This window comes from Plecotus auritus, assembly GCF_963455305.1.
Source record: "Plecotus auritus genome assembly, chromosome: 13".
Taxonomy (NCBI): Eukaryota; Metazoa; Chordata; class Mammalia; order Chiroptera; family Vespertilionidae; genus Plecotus; species Plecotus auritus.
Genome location: NC_137779.1, coordinates 29966714 through 29991424, shown reverse-complemented (window position 1 = coordinate 29991424; position 24711 = coordinate 29966714). Strand labels below are relative to the sequence as shown.

The 24711-nt window shown below is 61.4% G+C and overlaps 1 protein-coding gene across 2 annotated transcripts in view; it reads left to right on the top strand.

Moving 5' to 3' along the window:
• The window catches only part of CABIN1 (calcineurin binding protein 1), an 80475-nt gene that overhangs the window by 21892 nt on the left and 33872 nt on the right, over positions 1-24711 (top strand). Inside the window, exons 17-27 of one of the 2 annotated variants that reach the window (XM_080650108.1) lie at positions 1174-1416; positions 2119-2275; positions 3699-3814; positions 6484-6645; positions 7754-7960; positions 8090-8235; positions 9845-10106; positions 10841-11101; positions 12871-13022; positions 14723-14814; positions 23963-24145. In XM_080650108.1, coding sequence (XP_080506234.1) covers positions 1174-1416; positions 2119-2275; positions 3699-3814; positions 6484-6645; positions 7754-7960; positions 8090-8235; positions 9845-10106; positions 10841-11101; positions 12871-13022; positions 14723-14814; positions 23963-24145 — 1981 coding nt within the window. Of the gene's footprint in view, positions 1-1173; positions 1417-2118; positions 2276-3698; positions 3815-6483; positions 6646-7753; positions 7961-8089; positions 8236-9844; positions 10107-10840; positions 11102-12870; positions 13023-14722; positions 14902-23962; positions 24146-24711 lie in introns of both variants that reach the window. The other variant, XM_080650107.1, reaches the window with a different exon arrangement.

The following is a 24711-nucleotide window of genomic DNA, read 5'->3' as shown; positions in this document are numbered from 1 at the left end:
TATTCTTCTGCCTTTTAGCTCTTCCTGGCCTTGAGCACGGGGGATTGTGTCACACTGGAGTGCTGCTGGCAGGTCCTCGTCTTGGCCTTGACTTTCACGGCAACTCTGGCTGCAGTTACACAGTCAGTGGTCTCCCTCCTGCCCGAGGAGAGCCCCCGCCCTGGCACGTGCGGCATTTGATTGGGAGGGTCAGCGTGGGCACCCTCGCACCCAGCGGCCGCCTGCGGGAGGGCGCGTTTTCTCTAAAGAAACACCCGCCACGTGTCCCTGGTAATTAGGGCTTTTAAATCGGGTGGTTTTGACCTGTGCTCGGATGTCGCAGCACATACCAGGGCAGTTTGGGACGTTTCCGTCCCCACACCTGTCCGTGTCACCTCAGCGTGCGGCAGCTGCACGTGCCGAGGCTGGCAGGCGGCGGGCAGGAGCCACTGCTGGGCCTCAGCTGTGCCGAGTCAGAGCCCATAGGCGCCAGGGGGCAGGTGCTTCCCGTGGCTCTGCAGGCTGCAGCCAGATCTGTGACTCCGCAGCCAGCTCGGGCGCGAGAGAAGCCGAGAGGTTTGTTCTGGAGCAGAAGGAAAGGAAGCTTGGCAGAGGCGATGGCTCCCGGAGGGAGATTTTAAAGTAACAGTGCGGTGTGCACACCGAGAGCTGCTCCCTCGGACCCGCCGAGGGCGCACGGACGTCAGCACACCTCGCGCTCGGGCACCTCGCGGGCCGGGCGTGGCTGGGGCTCAGGGGGCTCAAGCCCTGCTCCGCCTGGCACCTGGCTTCAGGGCTGCCTGGCCAGTGCCCCTCCTCCCGAGGCGATCCCTCCTGGCAGTTCCCCCCGCTGAGACCCCCAGAGCCATGGCCCTGGGTGAGCACGTGACTGGGCGGCCTGGGCACAGTCAGGGCTGACAGAGGTGGTGGAGTCAGCCTTATTTGGCTGCTCCCAGCTCTAAAGGGAAACTGAGGCACCGAGGTTAAGCACCTTTCCGACGGCTTCCTGGCTGTGGCCTGCCACGCTGTGCCTGCACACAGGCCCCGCCCGCAGGCCCCGGCAGACGCCCCGGGGCTGGGCTATAGCGCTTCCCTTTCCTGGGCTGCCCCTCGTCTTCGCCCCGCCTGCCTGCCCTCCGTCCTCAGGCCAGGTGGGTGGCACGTCAGCGCCCCCGCGCCCCTCCCTGTGTGTAGGACTCCCTGCTCCGGTGCAAGGACCACCGGCAGTGCTTCGAGTGCTCCGACGTGGCTCTGAACGAGGCGGTCCAGCAGATGGTGAACGCAAGCGAGGCTGCAGCCAAGGAGGAGTGGGTGGCCACCGTGACGCAGCTGCTGCTGGGCATCGAGCAGGCGCTCTCGGCGGACAGCGGCGGCAGCATCCTGAGGGACGCGTCCGCGGCCGCCGGCCTCACCCGGCTCACCACCAACCTGATCCAGGTGATGCCCTGCTCCTCCTGCCCTGCCCCGCAACGGGGGCTGTCCCCTTCCAGGCCAGCCCCCACCCTGCCAGGAGGCCCTTTCCGACACGGAAGTGCGAATGTGCTTCTCCCTCTCTTCACCCTTCACACTCGCTCCAGGGCGCCTGCCCCAGAGTGCACTGGCCCGCCAGCCTCTCTCTCCACCCTCTCGTTGGCTTTCGTGGCCGCCTCGGGGCCCTCGGCCTGCCTGCCTGTCCTCTGCCCCCGCTCCTCCCTCTCTGGGGATCGGGCACCCACAGCTACTCACCTGGAAACCTTCTGGCAAGGGCTCTACCTGTCCCCGCGCCTCTGCGACAGCACTGCAGCCCTCAGTCGCTTCCATTGCAGCAGCCACGCTGACCCATGGCTCTCGTGTGGCTTGTCTCTGGCTCTCTTCCCCCTGAGCGGTCAGCTCCTCTGTGCCCTGTTCACCTCTGTCCCCTCACCGTGGCACAGGGCCCAGCTCACAGGAGAAGCTGCAGGTGGCATGAGAGGCTGGTCCGAGCTGGCTCCTCTGGAGTCGAGCATGGCCCTACCGTCGGGCTCTGTGACCCTCTGTCTGGTGACCTGATGGGGTGCCGCTGCGCCCGTGTTCCCCCAGCAAAACAGCCCCGTTCTGCCCCGAGGACTCAGCCTGGGTCGGGGAGCTGGCCCTGCTGTGACATCGCTGCCCCCTCCCCAGATCATTGACTGCAGCATGGCTGTGCAGGAGGAGCCCAAGGAGCCCCACGTCTCCTCGGTGCTGCCCTGGATCATCCTGCATCGCATCATCTGGCAGGAAGAGGACGCCTTCCGCTCGCTGTGCCAGCAGCAGCAGCTTCAGAGCTCAGCGGAGGAAGGTGAGGGAAGTGCGTCTGGGGTGGCCTTGGCCCGTGTGACCTGCCCCCGGCCTCTGCCCAGGGCCCGGCAGCCCTCCCCGGGGCTGTGAGTGGCGTGGGGTGTCGCTGACAGGATTTCTGGGGCACCTGGACAGAGGCAGAGGCTCCCCAGGGAGCGAGCTCACTGTGCAGTGGGGCCGGGGTCAGTGGCGTGTGGAATGTCACATGTCTGCTGCAGCGGCGGTGCAGAGGACACGACGGCGGGGCGAGTGCTTACGAAGGCGCCGTCAGCGCTCTGAGGCCTCAGACCTGCTAACCGCTTCGATCCCCGCAAGAGCCCTGTGAGATGGGCAGCGTGTGCCAGGCCTCGCACTTAAACCCCCACGAACCGCTCCTCCTGGGTGTGGGCCAGTGAGGCTGGGCGTGTGGGCGGCTGGAGGCAGTGCGGCTCCAAATCCCAGCTGGCACTCCTGGCGGTGGGCAGTCATGTAAAGGCTCAGCTCTATTCCCTGTATCCATGCTGGGAGCAGTGGCACCTGTCCCAGGGGCTGTTCTGAGAGCAAAATCCATCACTTGCCACAGCAAATCAGTGCAGACACATGGAGGCACCGAGTCTGGAGTAGTCATTATATATGAGAGGCCAGCCCGGCCGGCGTGGCTCAGTGGTTGCGCATTGACCTATGAACCGGGAAGTCATGGTTTGATTCCCGGTCAGGGCACATACAGGGGTTGTGAGCTCTAACCCCAGTAGGGGGCGTGCAGGAGGCAGCTAATCAATGATTCTCTCTCATCATTGACATTTCTCTCTCTCTCTCCTTTCCTCTCTGGAATCAATAAACATTTTTTTTTAAATAATATTCTTTTAGATTTCTAAACTGAAAAAGTTAATCTTCATGGGACAAAAAAATGAGCCTCATTTCCGGTTTCTCCTAACCCTAACCCTCTTTAAAAATGTTAGTTACAAGTCCACTAATGGGTTATGGCCCACAGCTTCTAAAATACTGAGAAGGAACTAGTAATAGTTCCAGTGGTGAACACTGAACTGAAATTTGATAGTTTTTTTCCTTCTGTAATATTGAGGTAGACCTAAGTGTGAGAATTTTTCATTTGAGAAATGGTGTATTTAGAACTATTATAAATTACTCATCTCTCTCAAAAGGCTTCCTAAATGCACAGATAGACTCTCCCCGCAATGCTCCCCAAACGTCTGCTCCGTGGGTGAAGCGTTTCTCCTGTACATGCTGCAGGGTCTGCATGGCTTGGTAAAGCCAGTCAGGTCACTACTTGTTTTAAAAGGTAAAAAAGGAAAGAAAGAAAGAAAACTCTGCGGCTACCTTAGTAATGAAAGCAAAGCCCGCAAAGGAGAGACTGTGCCTGCAGCTCCCTCCCGTGTCTCCCCCTCTCCCCGCGCCGCTCACTCCCTGTCGGTCTGGTCTTTCCCCAGCGATGGCCGAGACATCCATGCTCCCATCCTCCCTCATGCTGCTCAACACCGCCCACGAGTACTTGGGCAGGAGGTCCTGGTGCTGCAATTCGGACGGGGCGCTGCTGCGGTTCTACGTAAGTGCTGCCGGGGCTTGCGTGGCCCCCCCTGCGGGGCCTGCTGTGCTGCTTTGACTTGTGGCCCAGATGTGACTCAAAGTTTTCAGAAAGTCTGCACGTGGCGTCCTGTGCACCCGAGGCTCGGGGGCTCTGGACCTGGCCTTGAACTGTAGGCAGACTTAGATCCACTCGTTGTTACCGAGTCTGTTATGTGTCGGGCACGGGGCCAGCCTTCAGTAGTAATTTTAGAAGTAAATACTGCATTCACCACCTTCCAGTGAGTCCTGTTTGCCAAGCACCACTCCCATGCCAGCTGGGAGTTGCTCAGTGAGTAGTTACTGCATTCATTCAGTCAGTAAATGCGTATTTTGTGAGCAGACATAGCCTTCCCCTCACTCGCCAGCTGTGACTGATGGCTTCCTGGTGACAGCAGCATCGTCCCAGGCCCCAGATCGTACTGCTGAGTCAGAGGCCAAGCAGCACTTAGACAAGGTACAGGGCACAGGAGGGGCCCCTAGCCCACCTGTAATGTCTGTCAGTGAATGTTGTAGTGGAACGTAGCCGCTCCCATCATTTGCATATTAATGTTAACCAGGGCGGGGTTTTGCAATGCAGTAGCACAGGGGTCCTCAAACTTTTTAAACAGGGGGCCAGTTCACTGTCCCTCAGACCGTTGGAGGGCTGGACTGTAGTTGAATAAAAAACTATGAACAAATTCCTGTGAGCACCGCGGGCCCGGGGCGCGTCGGCTGCTAAGCAGGACAGGCAGCGGCCCCCGGCGGGCCGGATCCATGTCCTCGGCGGGCCGGATCCATGTCCTCGGCGGGCCGGATCCATGTCCTCGGCGGGCCGGAGCCATGTCCTCGGCGGGCCGGAGCCATGTCCTCGGCGGGCCGGAGCCATGTCCTCGGTGGGCCGCAGTTTGAGGACCCCTGCTAGCAGGTTGATTAGCTCTGGTGGAGTCCATACGGTCTGGGAATATCGGGCCTTTTGGGACAGGTTTGCCCTCTTCTGCTTTATACCCGCTAGTGAGCATATCCTCCTCCCAGCTCCCTCCCCATCCTGACCCTCCTGCACTGCCCTTGCTTTCCTCCTGGCTCTGATGAGCCGGAATTTACTTAAGATGTGTGTTGTGTGTCTCTTCTCCATTGAAATGCACCTTCCATGAAGGTAGGGGTTTTTGTTTGGTTCACCACTGGATCCCAGTACCTAGCACAGCTCCTAGCCCACAGTAGGTGCTTAGTAAATATGAGTGAATGAGACAAAGCATATGCACGGAGCTCGTGTATGTGTAAAGACTTGTAGGAGGACCTGGACTTGGCCAGGAGACCTGGCTGGCTGGCCCGGGACCCCAGAGCTGGTTAGCGTCTGAGGTGGGTCCAGCGTAGAGGCCTGAGTGCCTGCCCCACCTGTGAGCTTCGAGGGCCTCTAGGTGCTCACCCTGGGTCAGCTCCGGTTTTGGAAAAATGGTGCTAGGCTGAGTCTCCAATGCTGCCCAGGCGCCAGTGCCTCCCCCTGCTGCCTGCTCTCCCATTAGAGCACGTGGGGCGCTCCCACCGGGCGCCTCTCCAAGGCAGCACCCTCATGCTGGCTTAGGGCCCAGGCGAGACCGAGTCGGCCCTTGCAGCCGGGCGGCCAGTGAGAGTGGCACCGAGAGGCAAGAGCAGGCAGAGGGGTGAGGAGGGGAGGGTTCTCCTGGTTTTTCTTGGTCTGTGTCTTTTTTTGGTGGAACATGAATTTTAGCTGCCAGGATCTAAAAAAAATTTGATTTGATTTTTGCTCTTTTATTTATCTTCTCTTTTTCGGATTTACTAAGTTTTTTCTCTCTTATTGAGTTGAATGATTATTTTAGTTTTCACTCTTGTAATTCATGCATTAAAGGTTATCATTTTTTCCCAAGTACATTTTTAGCCACATGCCATAGTTTTGACATTTGGTGTTTGCGCTCTTTATGGAATTGACTTCTAACTTTATTGAGTTATGTTCAGAGGATGTTGTCTGTATCCTATCTAGTCTGTGGTATTTGTTGAGATTTGCTTGTCTAGTTTTGGTCAAAATCTCATGGATGTTTGAAAAGAATGTATATTTGCTAGTAGTTGGGCATAACAATAGTGATTAATTTGTTTAACTGCCCTCCATTGGAATCTGAGCTTCTCTTTTTAATATATTTTTATTGATTTCAGAGCGGAAGGGAGAGGGAGATACAACATCAATGATGAGAGAGAGTCATTGATCGGCTGCCTCCTGCACGCCCCCCCACTGGGGATCAAACCCCCAACCGGGCATATGTCCTGACTGGGAATCGAACCATGACCTCCTGGTTCATAGGTCAACCGACGCTCAACCACTGAGCCACGCCGGTCGGGCAGAATCTGAGCTTCTTAAAAGCAGGGACTTGCTGCTCTGTGCCCAGCATAGGAAGGTGCTCAGTACATACTGGAGGAGTAAAGGAACGGCTGAGTCAATCAGAATTTCTCAGAGGGCGTATAATGTCTCCTCTAGCAGCTGATAGACGCTGACTGGGTGTGCTGAGAGGAAGGCCACTGCGAGGGCTGGGCCTGGAGCGGCTCCCGGGAGGGTGACAGGCCCTTTCCAGACAAGGGCCCAAGTAGACAAGGCCTCCTCCTCAGGTTAACGGGTGTCCCCGGGGCCCTCTCCTCAGGCGTCTCTTCCCGCCCCCGCTGTAGGTCCGGGTTCTCCAGAAGGAGCTTGCGGAACCCCCCGCCGAGGACACGCACCCCTACAAGGAGGAGCTGGAGACGGCCTTGGAGCAGTGCTTCTACTGCCTGTACAGCTTCCCCAGCAAGAAGAGCAAGGCCCGGTACCTGGAGGAGCACTCGGCCCCGCAGGTGAGGCCCGCAGGCCGCTGTGCCCGCCCCCGGAGGGGGGCTCCGCACCGAGGGCGGCGTCTGCCGACACGCAGCCTCGAAGGCCCGGGTGGAGGCGACAGGAGGATGAAGGTGCTCCGATGGGTCCGACCTTGCAGGACGCGCTTCCTAAGTGCTGCCCAATCCCTCAAGAATGCAACATGCGATTTTAATAGATTCTCTTCCTTCTTCAAAAACATTTTTATTTCAGAGAGGAAGGGAGAGCGAGAGAGAGAAACATCCGTGATGAGAGAGAACCATGGATCGGCTGCCTCCTGCACGCCCCCCGCTGGGAATCGAGCCCACAACCCGGGCCTGTGCCCTGACCGGGAATGGAACCGTGACCTCCTGGCTCATAGGCCCACGCTCAGTCTCTGAGCCATGCCGGTCGGGCAGGAGATTTTCTTTTAACAATTTGGATAATATGAATAATTTCTTTTTTTAAATATATTTTATTGATATTTTACAGAGAGGAAGGGAGAGGGATAGAGAGCTAGAAACATCGATGAGAGAGAAACATCGATCAGCTGCCTCCTGCACAACCCCCACTGGGGATGTGCCCGCAACCAAGGTACGTGCCCTTGACCGGAATCGAACCTGGGACCCTTCAGTCCGCAGGCTGACGCTCTATCCACTGAGACAAACCAGTCAGGGCAAGAGGTTGCTCATTTTTCATGTTTTGGTCTTCAGAGCACTCGGGGTGCGTCCCGCTCAGCAGTGCTGTCCGTAGTTCTCTGATCTTAAGCGTGTCACCCCGAGTGGCAGCTCCTTTGCGCAGGGCCCCTGCTTCGGCCACTGCACCGGTTGTGGACCCCCCGGCCCAGAGCAAGCACTTGGTCAGTATTTGACAACCAAGTGGTTGATGGGGCGACTGAGGTGAGGAGAGGGTCAGGGGCCCACGGTCCCCCCCGGCCTGGCCACATGGACCCACAAAGTGCAGCCCTGAGTTCCAGCACGCTCTTCATAAAGGGCAGGCTGGGGCCGGGTCCCTGTCCGCTCTCCGGCGCGTGGGTCTGGGACGGCCAGCGGGCACTTAGGGGAACTCTGCTTCCCTGGCCGCACTGCGATTGGCTTTCTGTCTTCCTTCCAGGTGGACCTCATCTGGGAAGATGCCCTCTTTATGTTTGAGTATTTTAAGCCCAAGACCCTTCCTGAGTTTGACAGCTACAAGACGAGCACCGTGTCTGCTGACTTGGCCAACCTGCTGAAGAGAATCGCCACCATAGTGCCCCGCACGGAGCGGCCGGCCCTGAGCCTGGACAGGGTCTCTGCGTACATTGAGGGGACCTCGGCCGAGGTAGGAGCCGTGTCCCGTCACCTGCTCCTTCAGCCATGCTGACGTCAACGGTCCTGGGTTTGAAGCATCACTGGCCACCGTGGAGTCCCTGGCTCCGCCTCCCCTGACCCTTGCCCTCTCCCCTGCCAGGTCCCTTGCCTCCCAGAAGGGGCTGACCCCTCCCCTGCGGTGGTGAATGAGCTCTACTACCTGCTGGCCGACTACCACTTTAAAAACAAAGAGCAGTCCAAGGCGATCCGATTCTACATGCACGACATCTGCATCTGCCCTGACAGGTGAGTGCCCGGCGGCTGCGGCCAGGGACCTGGGTGTGGGCCAGGCTGGTGGGCAGCCGGGGTGCCTGCAGCTCAGGAGGCTCTCCCTGCCCAGGGGGGAGGAGTGACGAGGTGGCTTAGACGCCACAGTTACTGGGAAAGGCTCTCCATAAAAAGAGAAGCAAGGGACAGGGCCCCTCGGGAAGTCCTCTGGGGTGGGCACGGGGTCAGAGGAGGGCTGAGGCGCGCACCGCGTCTGCCTGCAGGGAGGGATGTGCAGCCTGGCCCTGTCCCGTGCCCTGCGTGCTGCCCGCTTGCCTAGCTTCCGCCTGGAGGCTGGTGGTGTGCCCTCTGCTTCGTCCCCTGCACTGTCTGTGTGGTTTCTCCTCTGGGGGCGGGGAGGCAGTCACGGAGACACCGAAGCAGGAGTTCTCGCTCCTCGCTCCGCCGCAGTGCGTTGTCGGCAGCAGTGATCGTCACGTCTTCCCGGGCGGGTGCCTGTAAGGGCTGGACTGAAGGACGCCCAGGGGCGAGCCACCAAGCCCCTCCTGGTCCTGGGCATGTCCTCCCAGGACACCCGCCTCTCTGCACGGCTCTTGGGGGGCTGGGCTGAGGAGTTGACACCCTCGGCCCAGTGGGAGCACAGGCCGAGGGGCCCCGTGGCGCCGTCGTGACCTTCACGCTGCTGAGGGATGTCCTGTGCGAGGTGCCACGCCAGGCTCTCACTCGCCGTGGAAAGGCGGGTGTGACCCCTCACTTTTCAGACAGGGCCACCCGGCTCCCTGCCTGGAGGAGCCGCAGGCTGAGCGGAGGGGGTCAGCCTTTCCCCCCCGGGATGAAGTCCTGAAAACGGGCTTCTGCGCTCAGACCGCAGCCCCTTGTCCCCGGGGCCAGGTGGGTCCTGACAAGGTAGAAAAGGGGGCTCTCCCCCGGTTCGGGGCGACCACCAGAGGCTGGCCCTGGCTGCTCCCAGGAGGCTGCCTGCACATGCTGCTCTGGACCCTGCAGGCGCAGGGCAGCATAGAGGGGAGCCTCGTTTTGACCTTGACCCGAGGTTCACCTCCTAGGTTTGGCAGCCATGAGAAAATATGCCCGCTCAGTCAAGCAAATCACACTTCACGAGCTTAGCAGGCACCGCAGGACAGCAGGCCGATCGCTGCAGTTTAAGGAAAAGCCGCCAGCACAGTGGGAGGAAAGCACGAGCTGGACACAGGGGGCTCGTCTGCATTCCCCCCCGTACTTACTATGGCTCCTGCCAGCACTGCACTGCGTCACATCCGGGGACTGTCAGAGTCCAGGAAGCCAGTTTGCAGTTTCAAAGTCAGTGCCTCTCTGTACAGCACTCAGAACATTCCAGACTCGCCCGGCCGTGTGGCTCAGTGGTTGAGCATTGACCGTTGACCTAGGAACCAGGAGGTCACGGTTCAGTCTCTGGTCAGGGCACATGCCTGGGTTGCGGGCTCGCTCCCCTGTGTGGGTTGTGCAGGAGGCAGCCGATCCATGATTCTCTCATCATTGATGTTTCTGTGTCTTCCTCTCCCTCTCCCTTCCTCTGAAATCAATAAAAATATATTAAAAAACAACAACAAAAGACAAGGAGTGTTTACTGGTGCCTTTGTCGTGACCACAGGTTTGACTCCTGGGCAGGCATGGCCCTGGCCCGGGCCAGTCGCATTCAGGACAAGCTGAATTCCAATGAGCTGAAGAGTGACTGGCCGATCTGGAAGCACGCCACGCCCGTCCTGAACTGCTTCCGGCGGGCGCTGGAGATCGACAGCTCCAACCTGTCCCTGTGGATCGAGTATGGCACCATGTCTTACGCCCTGCACGCCTTCGCCTCGCGCCAGCTCAAACAGTGGAGGGGCGACCTGCCCTCCGAGCTCGTGCAGCAGGTGAGGAGGGGCCTGGAGGCGCTGCTCCGGATCACAGGCTCCCAGTCAGTGGAGCAGGGGTGGGGCTGGGGGATCTGCCCTCTTAGAAGCACCCCAAGTCCTGAGAAGCGTGGGGAGCGAGGGTGGGCAGTCCTGTTGGACCCCAGCGCTGGGCATCCTCTGGGGCCGTGGAGCTGGGAGCTGGTGCGTGCCTTCCCCAGCTCTGCTGGCCCCCCCTGGGGAGGGGGATAGGGCCTCACTGTCTGCCCTGGGGGCCCTTCTCAGAACATCAGCTCTGGTGTCCCGGTCTCCTCAGGCCCCTGCAGTGATGCCGGCAGCCACGCAGCCCCCGCCCCTGCTGGCGCCCCCGCCCCTGCTGGCGCCCCCGCCCAGGCGCAGGGCCTCGCTACAGCCTCTGGTGGTAGTTGGGACCGTTAGAAGGTGTCAGGGGCACTTCATGAACGCACAAACCGCTCCACACCGGTGCTGCAGGGGAGGGGAGAAAGAACATGGCGTGGCAGGGGGCCTGCTGTCCGTCCAGCGCTGTTGCCTGACTTGACGTGGGGTTCTGAGGAGTGGGGGCCTCCGCGCGGTGTCCCAGCCGGATGTGGCGCCCGCACTCCTGTGGGGCTCGGGCTTGGTGAGAGGATTGCCCTGCGCAAACCAGGCAGCGGGCTTCCTGCGGTGCCGGCCTGAGCTGGTCCTGCCGGCTCGGCGTGCGCCTAAGGCCGGTCTGGCCTGTGGTCTCGTTGCAGATGGAGGGCCGGCGGGACAGCATGCTGGAGACGGCCCGGCACTGCTTCCTGTCGGCGGCGCGCTGCGAGGGGGACGGGGACGAGGAGGAGTGGCTCATCCACTACATGCTGGGCAAGGTGGCCGAGAAGCAGCAGCAGCCGCCCACCGTCTACCTGCTGCACTACCGGCAGGCCGGCCACTACCTGCATGAGGAGGCCGCCCGGTACCCCAAGAAGATCCACTACCACAACCCGCCTGAGCTGGCCATGGAGGCCCTGGAGGTGACGCTGGGCCAGCCCTGGGCGGGGAAGCGGGGCCAGGGCGGGCCCGTCTCTCCCTGGGCACGGGGCCTGCGGTCCCAGTGACTCCCTGCTGCCCGGCGGAACCCTGTGTTTAGCAGCCTTGCGTGCAGTTACATTAAAGCAGCCTCTTCGCTCGCTCTCTGAGGGGTGCGCGCCATCCTTGCCGGGACAGGGAGCTCTTCGTTCTTGTCCCTCCTCATGAGCACACGCAGGTTCCGAGGGCCTGGCCGATGGCGCTGGGGCAGGCATCCACCCTGCGGCTGGCAGGTGTCAGGGAGCGGGCCCTTGTGCTCCAGGCGCAGAGGAGACAGCCTGCCTCGGCAGGACTGAGCCGGGGGAGCGGCTGGTTCTCCTAACCTCAGGTTTGGGGTCTCCCACCGCCCCCCAAGAGCAGAGAGCACTTGTTCACTGCTCGGCGTGGCTGTGTTTTCAGGGCCATTTCACATGATGCTCACGCAGTCCTGCGAGTGGATGGGTGGCCGTGACCAGCACATTCTGTAGGGAGGGGACTAGGACACGGGTGTGGATCCACCCTGCTTGGCCCGACCCAGGACTCTCCACTTTCCAAGGCCCAGAGCCTGGGTCCCCCCCTCCATCCCCCCTCCCCACGCCCCCCAGCGTGCACGGGCCCAGCTTCTGGGATTTGGGGCAGAGCCACTTGCTTATGCCTTTTCGTGTCTTTTCCGATTATAAAGTAACGTAGCCTACGCCCTGGCCGGTGCGGCTCAGTTGGGTGGGCACAGAAGGTTGCAGGTTTGATTCCCAGTCAGGGCACATGCCCAGTTTTCGGGTTCAATCCTGGTTGGTTCTCTTTCTCTGCCCCCCCGCCCCCAAATCAATGAAAAACATCCCCCTGGGTGAGGATTTTAAAAGGTAAAATTAACACATGTTCTTGGTTCAAGAATATATATAAGAATCAAACAATTGGGAAGTGTTAAAAACGAAAAGTTGAAGTCCCCCGTGATTCTAGTCCCCCCACCCGTCATACCTGTGTCCAGTGTGGGCACGCCTGCCTGTCTGGATGTTCTTCTTATTAACACGGATACATTCTATTTAGCAACCTGCCTTTCTCACTGGACACGATGTGGTAGAAGGCGTGCGGGCTCCTTCCCTGTCCTGCGCCCTCCATCCAGTCTGGCTGGGCATCCGTGTATCTGCCTGGCCCTCTCTCCCTGGCTTTGGCCTTCTCTCCCACTTACTCCATGACGGGGTGCCGTCAGGGCATAGCTGGACACGCATCAGGGAGCACACCCTGAGCACAGTTGTCCCTTGAACGTGGGAGGTTCGGGCCGGCTGCCTGTGGTGGAAGATCACGTACACCTACGGCTGGCCCTGCACACGCTCAGATTCCCAGCCACCGGCCGACCTCGGAACAGTGCGAGTTCGAGCTGCACAGGGCAACTGAGAAAAGTCCACGTATACGTGTATCTGCCCAATGAAAGCACGAATGGTTCAAGGGCCAGCTCATTGCCAAGGGTCACTTAACATTTGATCCACGATGTCGCGTTGCCCTAAAAGGTTGTACTGACCTGTGAACTTCCATGCTTTTCATCAACTTAGCTGGTGTCCTCTTTAATGTTTGATAATCTTGGGAGCCAGCAGAAAGTCTCATTTAAACCATTTGCCTTTTTACAATGCTTCATGCCGAGTGGCTTCGAGCCGCGGGGTCCCCTTTCCTGTGTGGCTGACTGGCCCGTGGAACGACCCGAGCCCCTGGGGGGCTGCTCACACCTGAGTGTATCCCCTAGGTGTACTTCCGGCTCCACGCCTCCATCCTGAAGCTCCTGGGGAAGCCCGAGTTGGGGGTTGGTGCCGAGGTCCTGGTCAACTTCATGAAGGAGGCTGCGGAAGGGCCCTTTGCCAGGGGCGAGGAGAAGAACACCCCCAAAGCTTCAGAAAAGTGAGTGGCACGCTCCCCCAGCCCCTCGTCCCTGTGCCCCGGAGGGTCCTTCATGGCAAGGGGGCGCCGACGGGGCTGCTGAGGAGGCCGAGTTCTGGGAGCTTCTGGGCCTCGCCTGGAGTTCCTGAGGCTGGGCTGAGGCTTTTCTGTTGAACTTGAGAAGGAGAGGCTGTGTCACCTCACCCTGTGGCCGTGCCTGGTGCCCCCACCCCTTCCCGCCGGGGCGCAGCTCCGCCCTGTGCAGGACACTGTGCCTCCTGCTCCTGGGGCCTCCCCAGGGCCTCTGCCACCCGCTGTTCCAAGAAGCAGGGAGAGGTGTGGGAGGCACGGGCTCTGCAGGGTCAGAGGGCTCGAGGATGCTGCGGCCCTGGTGTCCCCGGCCTCCCCTCGACTTAGTTGTATCTCTGTGGGTGTCCAGATCCTGGAGCTTTGGCTCAGCTCGCCCCGCTTCTGGGCCTCTGCCCGGCCGGGCACTGGGCAGGGCTCAGCTGAGTCCACGGGGGCCAGCACCAGGCCCTGGCCTTGAGGACAGGCCAACGGGGGGATGGGCACACGCGTGGCAGGTCACACCAGGGGACACAGGATGCCCCAAAGTTAGAGAGACATATTTTTTATTTTCTTTTTTTATTATTTTTTAAAAATATATTTTATTCATTTTTTACAGAGAGGAAGGGTTAGGGATAGAGAGTTAAAAACATTGATGAGAGAGAAACATCGATCAGCTGCCTCCTGCACACCGCCCCCTAGGGATGTGCCCGCAACCAAGGTACGTGCCCTTGACCGGAATCGAACCTGGGACCCTTCAGTCCACAGGCCGACGCTCTATCCACTGAGCCAAACCAGTTAGGGTGAGACATATTTTTTAGTCACAAAGGGCTCCCGATTTAGTGACGTTACCTTTTGTCTCCCATACTTCTTTTTCAAAAAATTTAAGAGTTACACAAATGACACATGAATGTATCCTAGTTACAGAAAATTCTGACAGTTCATAAACATACAGAGAAACCCTCTCCTGCCCAGAGTTCATCGCTGATCACTGATTAGTTTCTCAAGTCGTTTTCTGTGCGTGTGCACACTTACACGTACAGATACAGTTACCGGGAAAACGAATCCCGAAGGTGTTTTCTGGAGTCTTCGTTTCCCTGGCAACGGGCCTGGGACCCACCCACAGAGCTAGTGCCCCGCTTTCCTCATTCCTTCTAGTGAAATCACACGAAAGCTTCCTAGTGGCTGCCGGTGGCCGGTGGCTGTCCTGGCCGCAGCAGGGATGCCCTTGTTTCTGCGGCCGTGGCGACGTGACAGGTGTCTCTAGCTCTGCAGCGATGTCCCGGGCACGGGAGCGGGCGTTCCTCTCGCTGCCCTGGTCGGGGTTAGTCTCCTGGCCCCGGCATCGCACAGAAGGACCTGACTGGGTGTGGAGGGCGCTGGGGTGGGCTTGATCCGGTCCCGCCAGTCTCCGGGGCCTGAGACCTGAGCCGCCTGCAGAGCCCAGCCATATTGGGGGCTGGGCCTGAGTGGTGCCACGTGGGCCACTCCTGCGGGGCCTGGAACACCAGCCAGAGGGGTGCGGGGAGTGCCTGGGAGCTGGGCCCCGGGAAGGGTGGCTTGGGGACTCGACAGCTGGGAGGGGCCTTGTCCAGCCTTGCACACGTCCTTCAGTGCCACGTGGAGCTGCTGACCCGCACCCCTCTGCCCCACAGGGAGAAGGCCTGCCTGGTGGACGAGGACTCCCACTCTTCAGCTGGGACACTGCCGGGCCCCGGAGCCTCCCTTCCCTCCTCCTCTGGCCCAGGTCTGACATCCCCACCTTACACAGCCACTCCGATTGACCACGATTACGTCAAATGTAAAAAACCCCACCAGCAGGCGACGCCGGACGGTACAGTCCCTGTTCTCCCTACTGCCAGCCCAGGGCGGCACGCCAGTCGGGGGCGGGAGCTTTGGGCGATGAGTCGCTTTGTTTCGGCGAGGGGGGTGCTGGGTCTGGGGTGACACGGGCAATGTTGTGGCTGTTCATTAACCTCATGGACTCACGGTGATTCTGTGCTTCCGAGACGTGTTCAGGGTCGCCACCTGCCCTCTGGGGGCCGGGGTGGGTGAGGCAGGCTAAAGCTCCGTGCCTGCCTCTCGGAGCCTGCATCCTCCCCCCTGCCAATTGGGGGCCTGGAAGGACAGTTGAAGACGGGGGGCTTGCTGTAGGTCCGCGGGCTGCCTAGCGTGGCTCCCGTGCAGTCGGCTGCACTATTATGGCATGCCCTTCTGGCGGTCACGGGCAGGCTATGACTGTCGGCACCCCTGGGAATCTAGACAGGTTGGGGGGTGTCAGCTGGGACTGCACAAGGCCATCCATGTGGGATGGGGCAGGTGGCGACTGTTCAACCACATTCCTTACTAACATTTGGAGGCTCGCATGCGCCCTCGCAGCTCGACTTCATGCTCCCACATATCTAGGATAAGCTGGGGACGGGGTATTGGCCGGAGTGAGCCAAACTGGCGGGCTTAGAGGGCCTTTAAAGCAGAGCCTCGTGGAGGTGGTGACAGTGCTGAATGACACCAGCTTCTCAGGCGTCACCATCTCCTGGGGGCTGTGGGGGTGGGCCTCGCTCTGCCTTCCCCAGGGCATCGAGGAGTGCGTGGGTGGAGAGCAGGGTTAGAGAAGAGCTGGCGGAGGGGGACCAGGGGACATGTGACCTGAGAGGCAAGGAGACCTGCAAGCGTCCCCTCCGGGGCTCAGGCGGGCCCAAGTGAGTGTGCGGAGAGAGAGGCTGGGATCCCAGTGTGTGCTGGCTGGCTCTGTCACCTCCCTCCGGTCATCTGGCTGTTGGGCCCTGACCGCCCAGAGGGGTGAGTAGAGGTGGAATAATGGCCGGCCTGCTCCCCCAGGCTTCCCTCTGAGACAGTCCCAAAGCGAGGTCCTTCTCCCTCCCGTTTGCCTCCAACCTTTCACTCATGACAACACGAGAAAGCGTTGGAAGCAAATCCTGCTCGGGTTCGTTTCTCCCATGCGCTTCCCGTGCGCTTCAGCACCTGCTGGTTCAGGAGGGAGGGCTGTTCTCACCTGCTGGTTCAGGAGGGAGGGCTGTTCTCACCTGCTGGTTCCAGGAGGGAGGGCTGTTCTCACCTGCTGGTTCAGGAGGGAGGGCTGTTCTCACCTGCTGGTTCAGGAGGGAGGGCTGTTCTCACCTGCTGGTTCCAGGAGGGAGGGCTGTTCTCACCTGCTGGTTCAGGAGGGAGGGCTGCTTCTCACCTGCTGGTTCAGGAGGGAGGGCTGCTTCTCACCTGCTGGTTCAGGAGGGAGGGCTGCTTCTCACCTGCTGGTTCAGGAGGGAGGGCTATTCTCACCTGCTGGTTCAGGAGGGAGGGCTGTTCTCACCTGCTGGTTCAGGAGGGAGGGCTGTTCTCACCTGCTGGTTCAGGAGGGAGGGCTGTTCTCACCTGCTGGTTCAGGAGGGAGGGCTGTTCTCACCTGCTGGTTCAGGAGGGAGGGCTGTTCTCACCTGCTGGTTCAGGAGGGAGGGCTGTTCTCACCTGCTGGTTCAGGAGGGAGGGCTGTTCTCACCTGCTGGTTCAGGAGGGAGGGCTGTTCTCACCTGCTGGTTCCAGGAGGGAGGGCTGCTTCTCACCTGCTGGTTCAGGAGGGAGGGCTGTTCTCACCTGCTGGTTCAGGAGGGAGGGCTGTTCTCACCTGCTGGTTCAGGAGGGAGGGCTGTTCTCACCTGCTGGTTCCAGGAGGGAGGGCTCTTCTCACCTGGCCCCCAGCCTGGCTGCACCCTCCTCAGCCCTCAGGCTCGAGCCAAACGCAGGGAGCAGGATTGTGCTTGGCTCTGTCCGTCCACAGAGCTGGGGGTGCCTCCCCTGGTGTGGGCACCCTGGGGAGCAGCGGAGGACGAGGCAGGACTGCTTCAGACAGGGGCCGTGGTGCCACCGGGCACTGCCACCCAGCCATCCCATGTTGGCGCACACGTGCCCGGAGCTGTGGTGACATGCCTGGCTGCCGGTATGAGGGTGCTGGTTGTGGGCGTTGCAGAGGGGGCCGTGCCAAGGCGTTTTCAGTGGTTGTGGAAAGCGGTTTCTGTCAGGGATATGGAGCCACTGAGACGCCATGGCCCACTTTGCTCAGCCCCAGCCCGTGGGCCAGGGAGCCCCGCGACAGGCTCTTAGGAGGGGGCCGGGAGGAACCAGTGATTGCACAGCTCCTGGTTGGGGTGCAACTGAAATTCCCAAAGAGACCTGGCCTGGCCTCTTGGGGGGCGGGGGTCTTCCTGAGGAGCCAAGCTTAGCCAGGATCTCAGTGTGCTGGTGTTTCCTATGAGGGGTGGGCAGGAGGGACCGGGCGGGTCAGAGGAGGGGGCCGGGAGGGCTGCTGTCCATGCTTTCAGGATGCCCATCCGGCCCCGTTGACAGCAGGAGCAGAGGCTGCCCTGCGCCCAGGATAGGGCTGCCTGGCGTGGCTCCCTGCAGTCAGCTGCACTAGATGGCATGTCCGGCGGTCACGGTGTGGGCTCGGGGGCCTCCCGGAGAGCCAGTGCCCGTGCACCCCATGCGACTCATCCTCACCTCCATGCTGTCCCGTCTGTGTCGTGTCCTGTGTGCTCACTCCGCTGCTCGCCCACACGCCTCCGTCAGCATTGCCCGTGCCGCCCCTAACCCGGCCACGCTCTGTCTCCAGGCTTTGTCCTTTGCCTGCACGGTCACGGCTCGCTTCAGGGGACGGCGCAGACCGCATGCTCCGCCCTCAGTCCGGCTCCCTGCTCCCTGTGCCCCGAGCGCCTGCACATCCGCTGGTCTGTGATCTGGAGAGCGTGTGTCTGATGTGCTTGGCTTCTGCCCCGGCCCATCTCCCCAGCTCTGGGCGGGTGCAGCGCAGCCGTGGCCTCCCCGCCTGCCTGCCGCCCGCGGGTGTCTCAGTCCTGTATCCCATTGCTTCGCTCTTTCTTGCTTTAAAGAAACCAAAAAGGCAACGGACTCCAAGATCCCAGGCTACCTTGTAAGGACAGGTGTGAAGTACAGGTGGTGCGCAGTAGCCAAAGTGCCACAGGGAGAAGCTCAGAGGGCAGTCAGTGCTGGAGGGCAGGCCCGGCCTGGTCCCTGCTCACAGCCCGGGTGGGCAGGGAGGCAGCTGTGGTGGGAAGCTGTGTCCATGGACAGATCTCCTCAGAGTGGAGGGGACTCCGAGCACAGCTCAGTTCGTCTTGCGTGTCCCCCACCGAGTGGGGACTGGCTTGGGGCGGGGAGGGAGGCTGTTGGAGGGCAGAGCCAGTCCCCTCATTGGTTCTCCTTCATTCTTACCTTTTATAAAACCTCTTCGGGCTGCCTGGCCGGTGTTCCCCAGTGGCGAGAGTGTCCGCCTGTGCACCGAAGGGTCACAGGTTCGATTCCCTGGTCAAGGGAATGTACCTGGGTTGCAGGTTTGAGCCCCACTCCAGTCGGGCACAGGTGGGAGGCAACCAATCGATGTGTCTCTCTCAAATCGATGCGTGTGTGTGTCTCTGCCCCCCGACCCCTTCCACTCTCTAAAAAAAAAAAAAAAAAAAAATCAATGAATAAATATCCTTAGGTGAGGATTACCCAAAATAAAAAGCCTGTTCAGGCCACAGCTGGTCACGGAGATGACCGAATGCCTGCAGAGCGCTAGGACGGAAGAGGGTGCCGCAGGGAAAGCCACGCTGGGCCCCGACCCTGCTGCCGGGTTGCATCTGTGTGTCTGCAGGCGGTGTCGCGGAGCAGCGGTCGGTGCCTGAGCTGGCCCTGGGGTTTGGTGGATTGGAGGACTTGCTGGCGGGAGCAGGCCTCCAGAGAGGCCTTTGGGTCATTTTGGGTGACAGACAATGGGAGCAGAGACATGGAGGTTGGGGAGTCCTACGGCTTTTGAATTCCGAGGTGACCAGGGTGGGTAGGAGAGGCGAGAGCTTGGGAAACCAGCTGGGCCAGAGGGGCTTCTTTCCTGTGGGGCGTGGGGAGTGACGTGGTCGTGGCATCCCTGTCAGGTGGACGGGCAGCCTTCCTGTCACCACGCCAGATCCCTGCCGCTGCCCCAGCTCCCACTGCTCTGCGCTTGGCCCTGCGGGTCGTGCTCTGCAGCGGAGGGGCCGGGGCTTAGAAGCAGGCGTGTCAGCAGCAGCTGGCTGGTGATGCGCATCCCTCTAGGACTCGGCGGCGGGGCGGGCCGTCCCAGAGGATGGGAGTGAGGAGTCCCGTGGTTAACAGTGAGAGGAGGAAGTATTATAATCCGGCCACAACTGAATTAGTGTGAGCGGGCTTTGTGGGCAGACTGGGGCCAGTCTCCTTTCTCCGGGGCCTGCAGGCCGCTCTGCAGAAAATGGGAGCCCGGGCTGCGGGCAGTCCCTGGGGTCTCCTTCAGCGTGCACGCTCCCCGCTCTCCACAGAAGCAGTACCCACCCCCCTCCTGCTCTGCCGCAGGCCCAGGGGCCAGGAGAAGCCCGGCCTGGGTCCCTCCGCAAAACCTCCAGGGGGTGGCTGGGACAGAACGGCAGCCGCTTCTGGGGCCCTCCTCCACCAGGCAGGCGGGAGGGTGGAGGGTGCTGCCGCCAGGTTGGCATCCTTTGCCTGCAGAGCATCAGCAGACCCACCCGGTTCTTCTCAGCACAGGCCAGCGCCCTGGGCAGGTCCCGCTGCGCCCGGCTTGTGCCTGGGCCTCTGGGATGCGGAGGAAGCACCCAGGCCGTTAGGGCGCCGTGCACAATGCCACGTGCCCTCGCCTTCAGAGCCTGGGCCTGATTACAGTCCCCGAAGAGGACTGGCTCTCAGGGCCCCTGTGGAGGGCCGGCTGGAGCCAGGCCTGGAGGTGCGGCCCGTGGCTGGAGGCTGAGTGTCCCCAGGTCAGAACAGCCCCGCCCTCCATACACATACTGGCTCCCCAGGCGCCTTGATCAGGGAGCGGCAGCGGGAGGGCTGTGCACGGTGGTGCTGGAGCCCGTGCGGAACTCAGCTGTGCCGGAGGCAGGCGTAGTGTGGCTCAGGGCGGGTCCTTGCCCAGAGGCACCGAGCTTCGGGCAGGGGGTGTGTGTCCAGGGCTATTTGCTTTTCCCAGAGGAGCTTCCCCGGTGCTGATGGCCAGGCCTAATCAGGGTCATTCCCTGGGTACCCTGGCCGGCGAGTTGACCGCAACAGAGGGGCCTTGTGGGAGTGGGGAGAGGGGAGGGGCCAGTGGCATCCTCCCCTCTCCTGCCCCTGCAGCTGCCTCAGGCAGGAGCACACCCCAGTCCAGAGTCCCCTCTGGTCTCTGCTCCCCACTCCCCCGCTGCCACCTGCCCACCAGCTCCTCTGGCTGCAGTGTTGTAAGGCGGGGCCCTGGTCTCCGAGACCGGCTTCCCAGCCCTGTGAGCCTTCCCCGTCCCATCTGGCCCAGCCCTGAGCTGTCCCGTCCGAGCAGCGTGGCTGCTGGCAGGGATGGCCCTCACCGCAGATCCCCCCTCAGCCCGCTCTCTGTGCCTCCCGGAGGCCGTTGGTTTGCTGGGCCAGGGAAGGTCCCGATTACAGGAGAGGAGGGCGGGGTGAGGTGCCAGTGCCCAGGTCTGTAGAGTGACGTTTTAAAAAGGCTTCTTCGTTCTTGCACGCTGTTGATGTAAAAGAAATGAAACTTGGTGTTCTTGTGTTCTGACTTGCTTCTTGGTGTGAAACCCTGGGTTGCTTCTTAGTATTTAAAATTAGGAACGTTTAATATTTTTAATCTTGTTTATTTTATTTTTGCTAATTCTCACCTGAGGATACTTTTTCGATTGCTTGTTTTGTTTCTTTTTAGAGGAAGTGGCAAGGAGCGAGGAGGAGAGAACGAGAAACGTTGATGTGAGAGAGGCATAGCGATTGGTTGCCTCTCCCACGAGTGGGGCAGGGATCGAACCTGCAACCCAGGTCCGCGCCCTTCATTGGGAATTGAATCCGCTCCCCTTCGGGGCGTGGGCCACACTCCAGCCACTGAGCGATGCGGCCAGGCTGATCGGGATCGTTGTACAGAGCCCGTGCCCGCCCTTCCAGACACACAGACCCAGAGGGAGGGAGCAGCCTGGCCCGCGTCCTGGTGGTGGCTAGTTGGCAGCGATGCATTGTTCCGTGTCCCGGGACCGCAGTCCCGGCAGCACCTGGACAGCACGCCGCCCCTTGCTTCGCAGGCCTGGGGAAGAGAGCGTGGCCGCTCCAGCCGGGGCTTCGAGTGCACAGTCCCACCCCCCAGATCTGACCCCGCAGCCCGCAGGGAGCACCCCGGGCACCACAACCCTTTTCCTTCCCTTCCGAGCACCAGACCTCAGGGCTTCATAGGTGCCCGGTCACCCCAGGACAAGGGCCTGTCCAGAAGCACGCAGTGCCTCCCAGGACCAGCGCCGCCGCTGCTCTCGCCCCTCCGGGTCAGCGTGTGGGTTCTCGCCGCGTCAGAGGCTCCAGGGAAGCGTCTCGCCCCTTCGCTGCCAGGTCGTGCTCGCTCAGGTCTTGCTCTTCCGCGGTGGCTGTTGCTGTGGACGGAATTGTCCCGGGAGCAGGGCCCCGAAGCCCTTTGCCGCACGCTCCGGTGTGGGCTGCTGCCTTTGCCGCACGCTCCGGTGCTTGGAGGCTCACTGGCAAGCAGCTGCGAGAGGCCACCAGCACGTTGGGAGTAGCTCTCCGCTTGCGTACGCCCGTCCCTGCTTTCGTGGTGATCGCACTGGATCCCACCGAATTAGCAGCTCTCCAGGCCCAAAGCCCAGCAGCTGCACGGGCATGCGCTCCCCGGGCAGCGTGCCAGCGTTCACGCTCCTTCCAGCCAGGCTGGCTTCCTGGATGCTCGCCCCGCGGCCTGCTGCTCAGCGTGCAGTGACTCCACCTGGCGCGGTGCCGCTTCGGAGCCCGCCCCGCCCCGCCCGACGTCCAGCGGACTCCTTACGCTCCGCGGCCGTTGCTCCTGTCACGTGCCCGGCACTAGCCAGGCCCCGTGGGATCCTGCGTGTGTGCCAGGGACAGAGGCAGGGAGAGCGGTGACAAACACGTTAGAAAGTGTCAGGTGGGGCCTGGAGTGGCCGAGGGGCCGGTCTGGGGTTGGAGGGCAGGTGTGGACCTGCTGGGTCCCGAGCTCTGCAGGGACCGGCACGGCCTCTGGGACCAAGGTCTCTGTTCTGGCCCTCCCTTTGCACCACAGAATGAGTGGCACCTGCCCCTCTGGGAGAAGTGACCTCCCACTGGGGACTGGCTTGGGACTCCTGGGGGCTGCGGGCCTTCCTGTCATCCCGTCAGTGCTCATGGAGCTTTGGGGTCTGGCCTTACTTACTGAGTGTGAGGCAGAGGGGTCCAGCAGATCCCTGCTCCCCTCTAAGTGGGACACAGCTTCCGCGTGGTCACTCGGGCCTCACACACCTGGCCGCCTAGCTTCGTAGGCTCCATCCGTTCTGCTGCCGCTGATGACCCGGTCACTGGGCAGTGGACATGGCCCAGGCTGAGAGGCTGCTGCCCCAGGCCTGGCCGGTGACCAGATGTGGGCGAAGGGGGCAGAGCTCTCAGTCCTCTGTGCGCAGGCCCGCTTTGGAGGGCCTGTCCTGTCAGCGTGTAAGAGCGGTCACCACCCCATCGGCACGCTGCTCGGCCTCGTCTCCGGCAGGAGCAAGCCTCTGCCGTTCATTAGGCCGCGCTGTGACAGCACGTGGCAGACAGCAGGGAAATAGGGGCCGGTTCTTGGAAGCAGGGATGTGGCTGGGCTGGCCTTCCGTGAGCATTCACCGCGATCAGGCGGTTTCATGCACTTTACACGGATGAACCTGTTAATCCTCAGACAGTCCTAGGAAGGGCGCACTTACAGTCACGGTTTCGCACGTGAGGGACCGGAGGAGGGGGTGTGGCCTCGCGCAGGCGCCCCCGTCAGCCGCAGAGCAGCCGTCTCCCGGAGTCCCGGCTTTGACCTGTGGAGCCGGCTCTGCATCTTGTTGCCAGTCTTCTGCCCCAGCTTCCCGCTCCCCCGTGTGCTTTTATGCTTAACATGGGAGCCGGTTTGTGGGACTGTCTTAGTGTTCCATCCCGCCTTCTCCTGCCCGGGTCCCTGCCTCGCTCTGCAGGCGATGCTTTTCCTGTTACTCACGCTCGGTAGTGGGAGGGGGGCAGGGTGGTCCAGCCGCAGACTCAGGCAGGCCGTGCCCCGCGTCGGGGGTGGGTCTCTCCGTGACTCGTTCCTCCCCGTGGCGGCAGGCTTCCTGCCCCCCCCAGGGCCGGCTTTCCTCTGGCCTCCTCCAGGTCCCAGCTGCATGTCCCCTGTACCCGGAGGCACCAGGTGCCCCCCCCCCATTGGCTCCTGGCTTTGTTCCTTAGGGAGAAAGGCCCACCAGGGCCGCAGGCCTCCAGGCAGCGGCCACTCCTCTCCGCCGGGCCTGCACCCCAGGACGCTTGCCAAGAGCACCTGTGCAGGCCTGAGGGAGGAGCCAGCAAGTAGGCGCCACCCTCCCTGTCCCTGCGGCTCCCGGGAACCTGTGCTCGTGCGCTAGACGCCGCTTGGCCTTGAGCGGCTGGTGAACCGTGTTGGCTGAGTTCTTAGCACTTCGGTGGTTTGTGCCCATGGTATCGAGATGGGGGCTCCCTACAGGGTCCTGCTCTGCGTCTCCTCCCAGCCCCACGCTCAGCAGCATCACACTGGAAGCTGGGAATCAGCCCGATGGGAGCGCTGATACCACAGAAGCGATAGATGCTACAAAGGAGGGCTTTTCCCGCCCCCCAAGAGCCGGCTGTTAAACACTGGCCAGAAGGCCTTGCTGGGGGCACTCCAGGAGGGGACCATGGAGAGGGGCGCCTTTGGTGAGGGCTCGCGGCTCCAGGGCAGTCGGCTCGGCAGTGGCAGAGTGGCTGTGTTCGGGCCGGTCCGCAGGGCGGCCACCAGGCCTCTGGCAGGGCGGCTCGCCTGGGGAGGCCCCTCCGTGTGGGCGGTGGTATTTCATGCTGCTCCCTCCCTCCCTCCCCGCCTCTCCCCTCAGAGCGCAGCCAGGACAGCACGGCCGTGGCACTCTCGGACTCCAGCTCCACCCAGGAGTTCTTTAACGAGCCCCCCCGCTCGCTGGAGGGCGCCCGGAAACCCTGTGCTGAAAAGAGGCCGCCCGTTCCCAGTTCCCAAGCAGGACCAGCTGGCAAAGACCTGCCAGGGGCCACAGAGGAAAGAGGTATGGAGCCCTCTCTCGGGGATGGCGCTGCTGGGGTGTCCTTGTCTTTTTGTTGTTAATCCTCAGCCAAGGATACCTTTCCGCTGATTTTCAGAGAGAGCGTGGAATGAAGGAGGAGAGACAGAGAGAAACATCGATGTGAGAGAGACACATCTATTGGTTGCCTCCTGCACACACCCTGACCAGGACCGGGGAACCTGCAGCCGACGTAGGTGCCCTTTTGACCGGAATCGCACCTGGGACCCTTCAATCTGCCGGCCGATGCGCTATCCACTGAGCCACACCGGCGAGGGCTGCTTGATGTCCTTTGGCAGTCCGGGTAGCGCTGGGGAAGCGGGCTCTGGAGTGGCCCAGGCCCAGCCAGGCTCCGTCCTCCTGCTCCCACCTGCTGCCCTGGCGCCTGGCTGGGCACGTTCCTCGCCAGTCTGGACCTCCGTGGTTCCTCTGTGGATGCGCGTGCTGCCAAGGCCACTCCCGGGTTGTGAGGATTAGATGAGAGAGCTCAGCAGGTGCCCGCATGGCCCTGAGACACACTTGTCCTTGGCGGTATGACCCCCCCCCCCCCG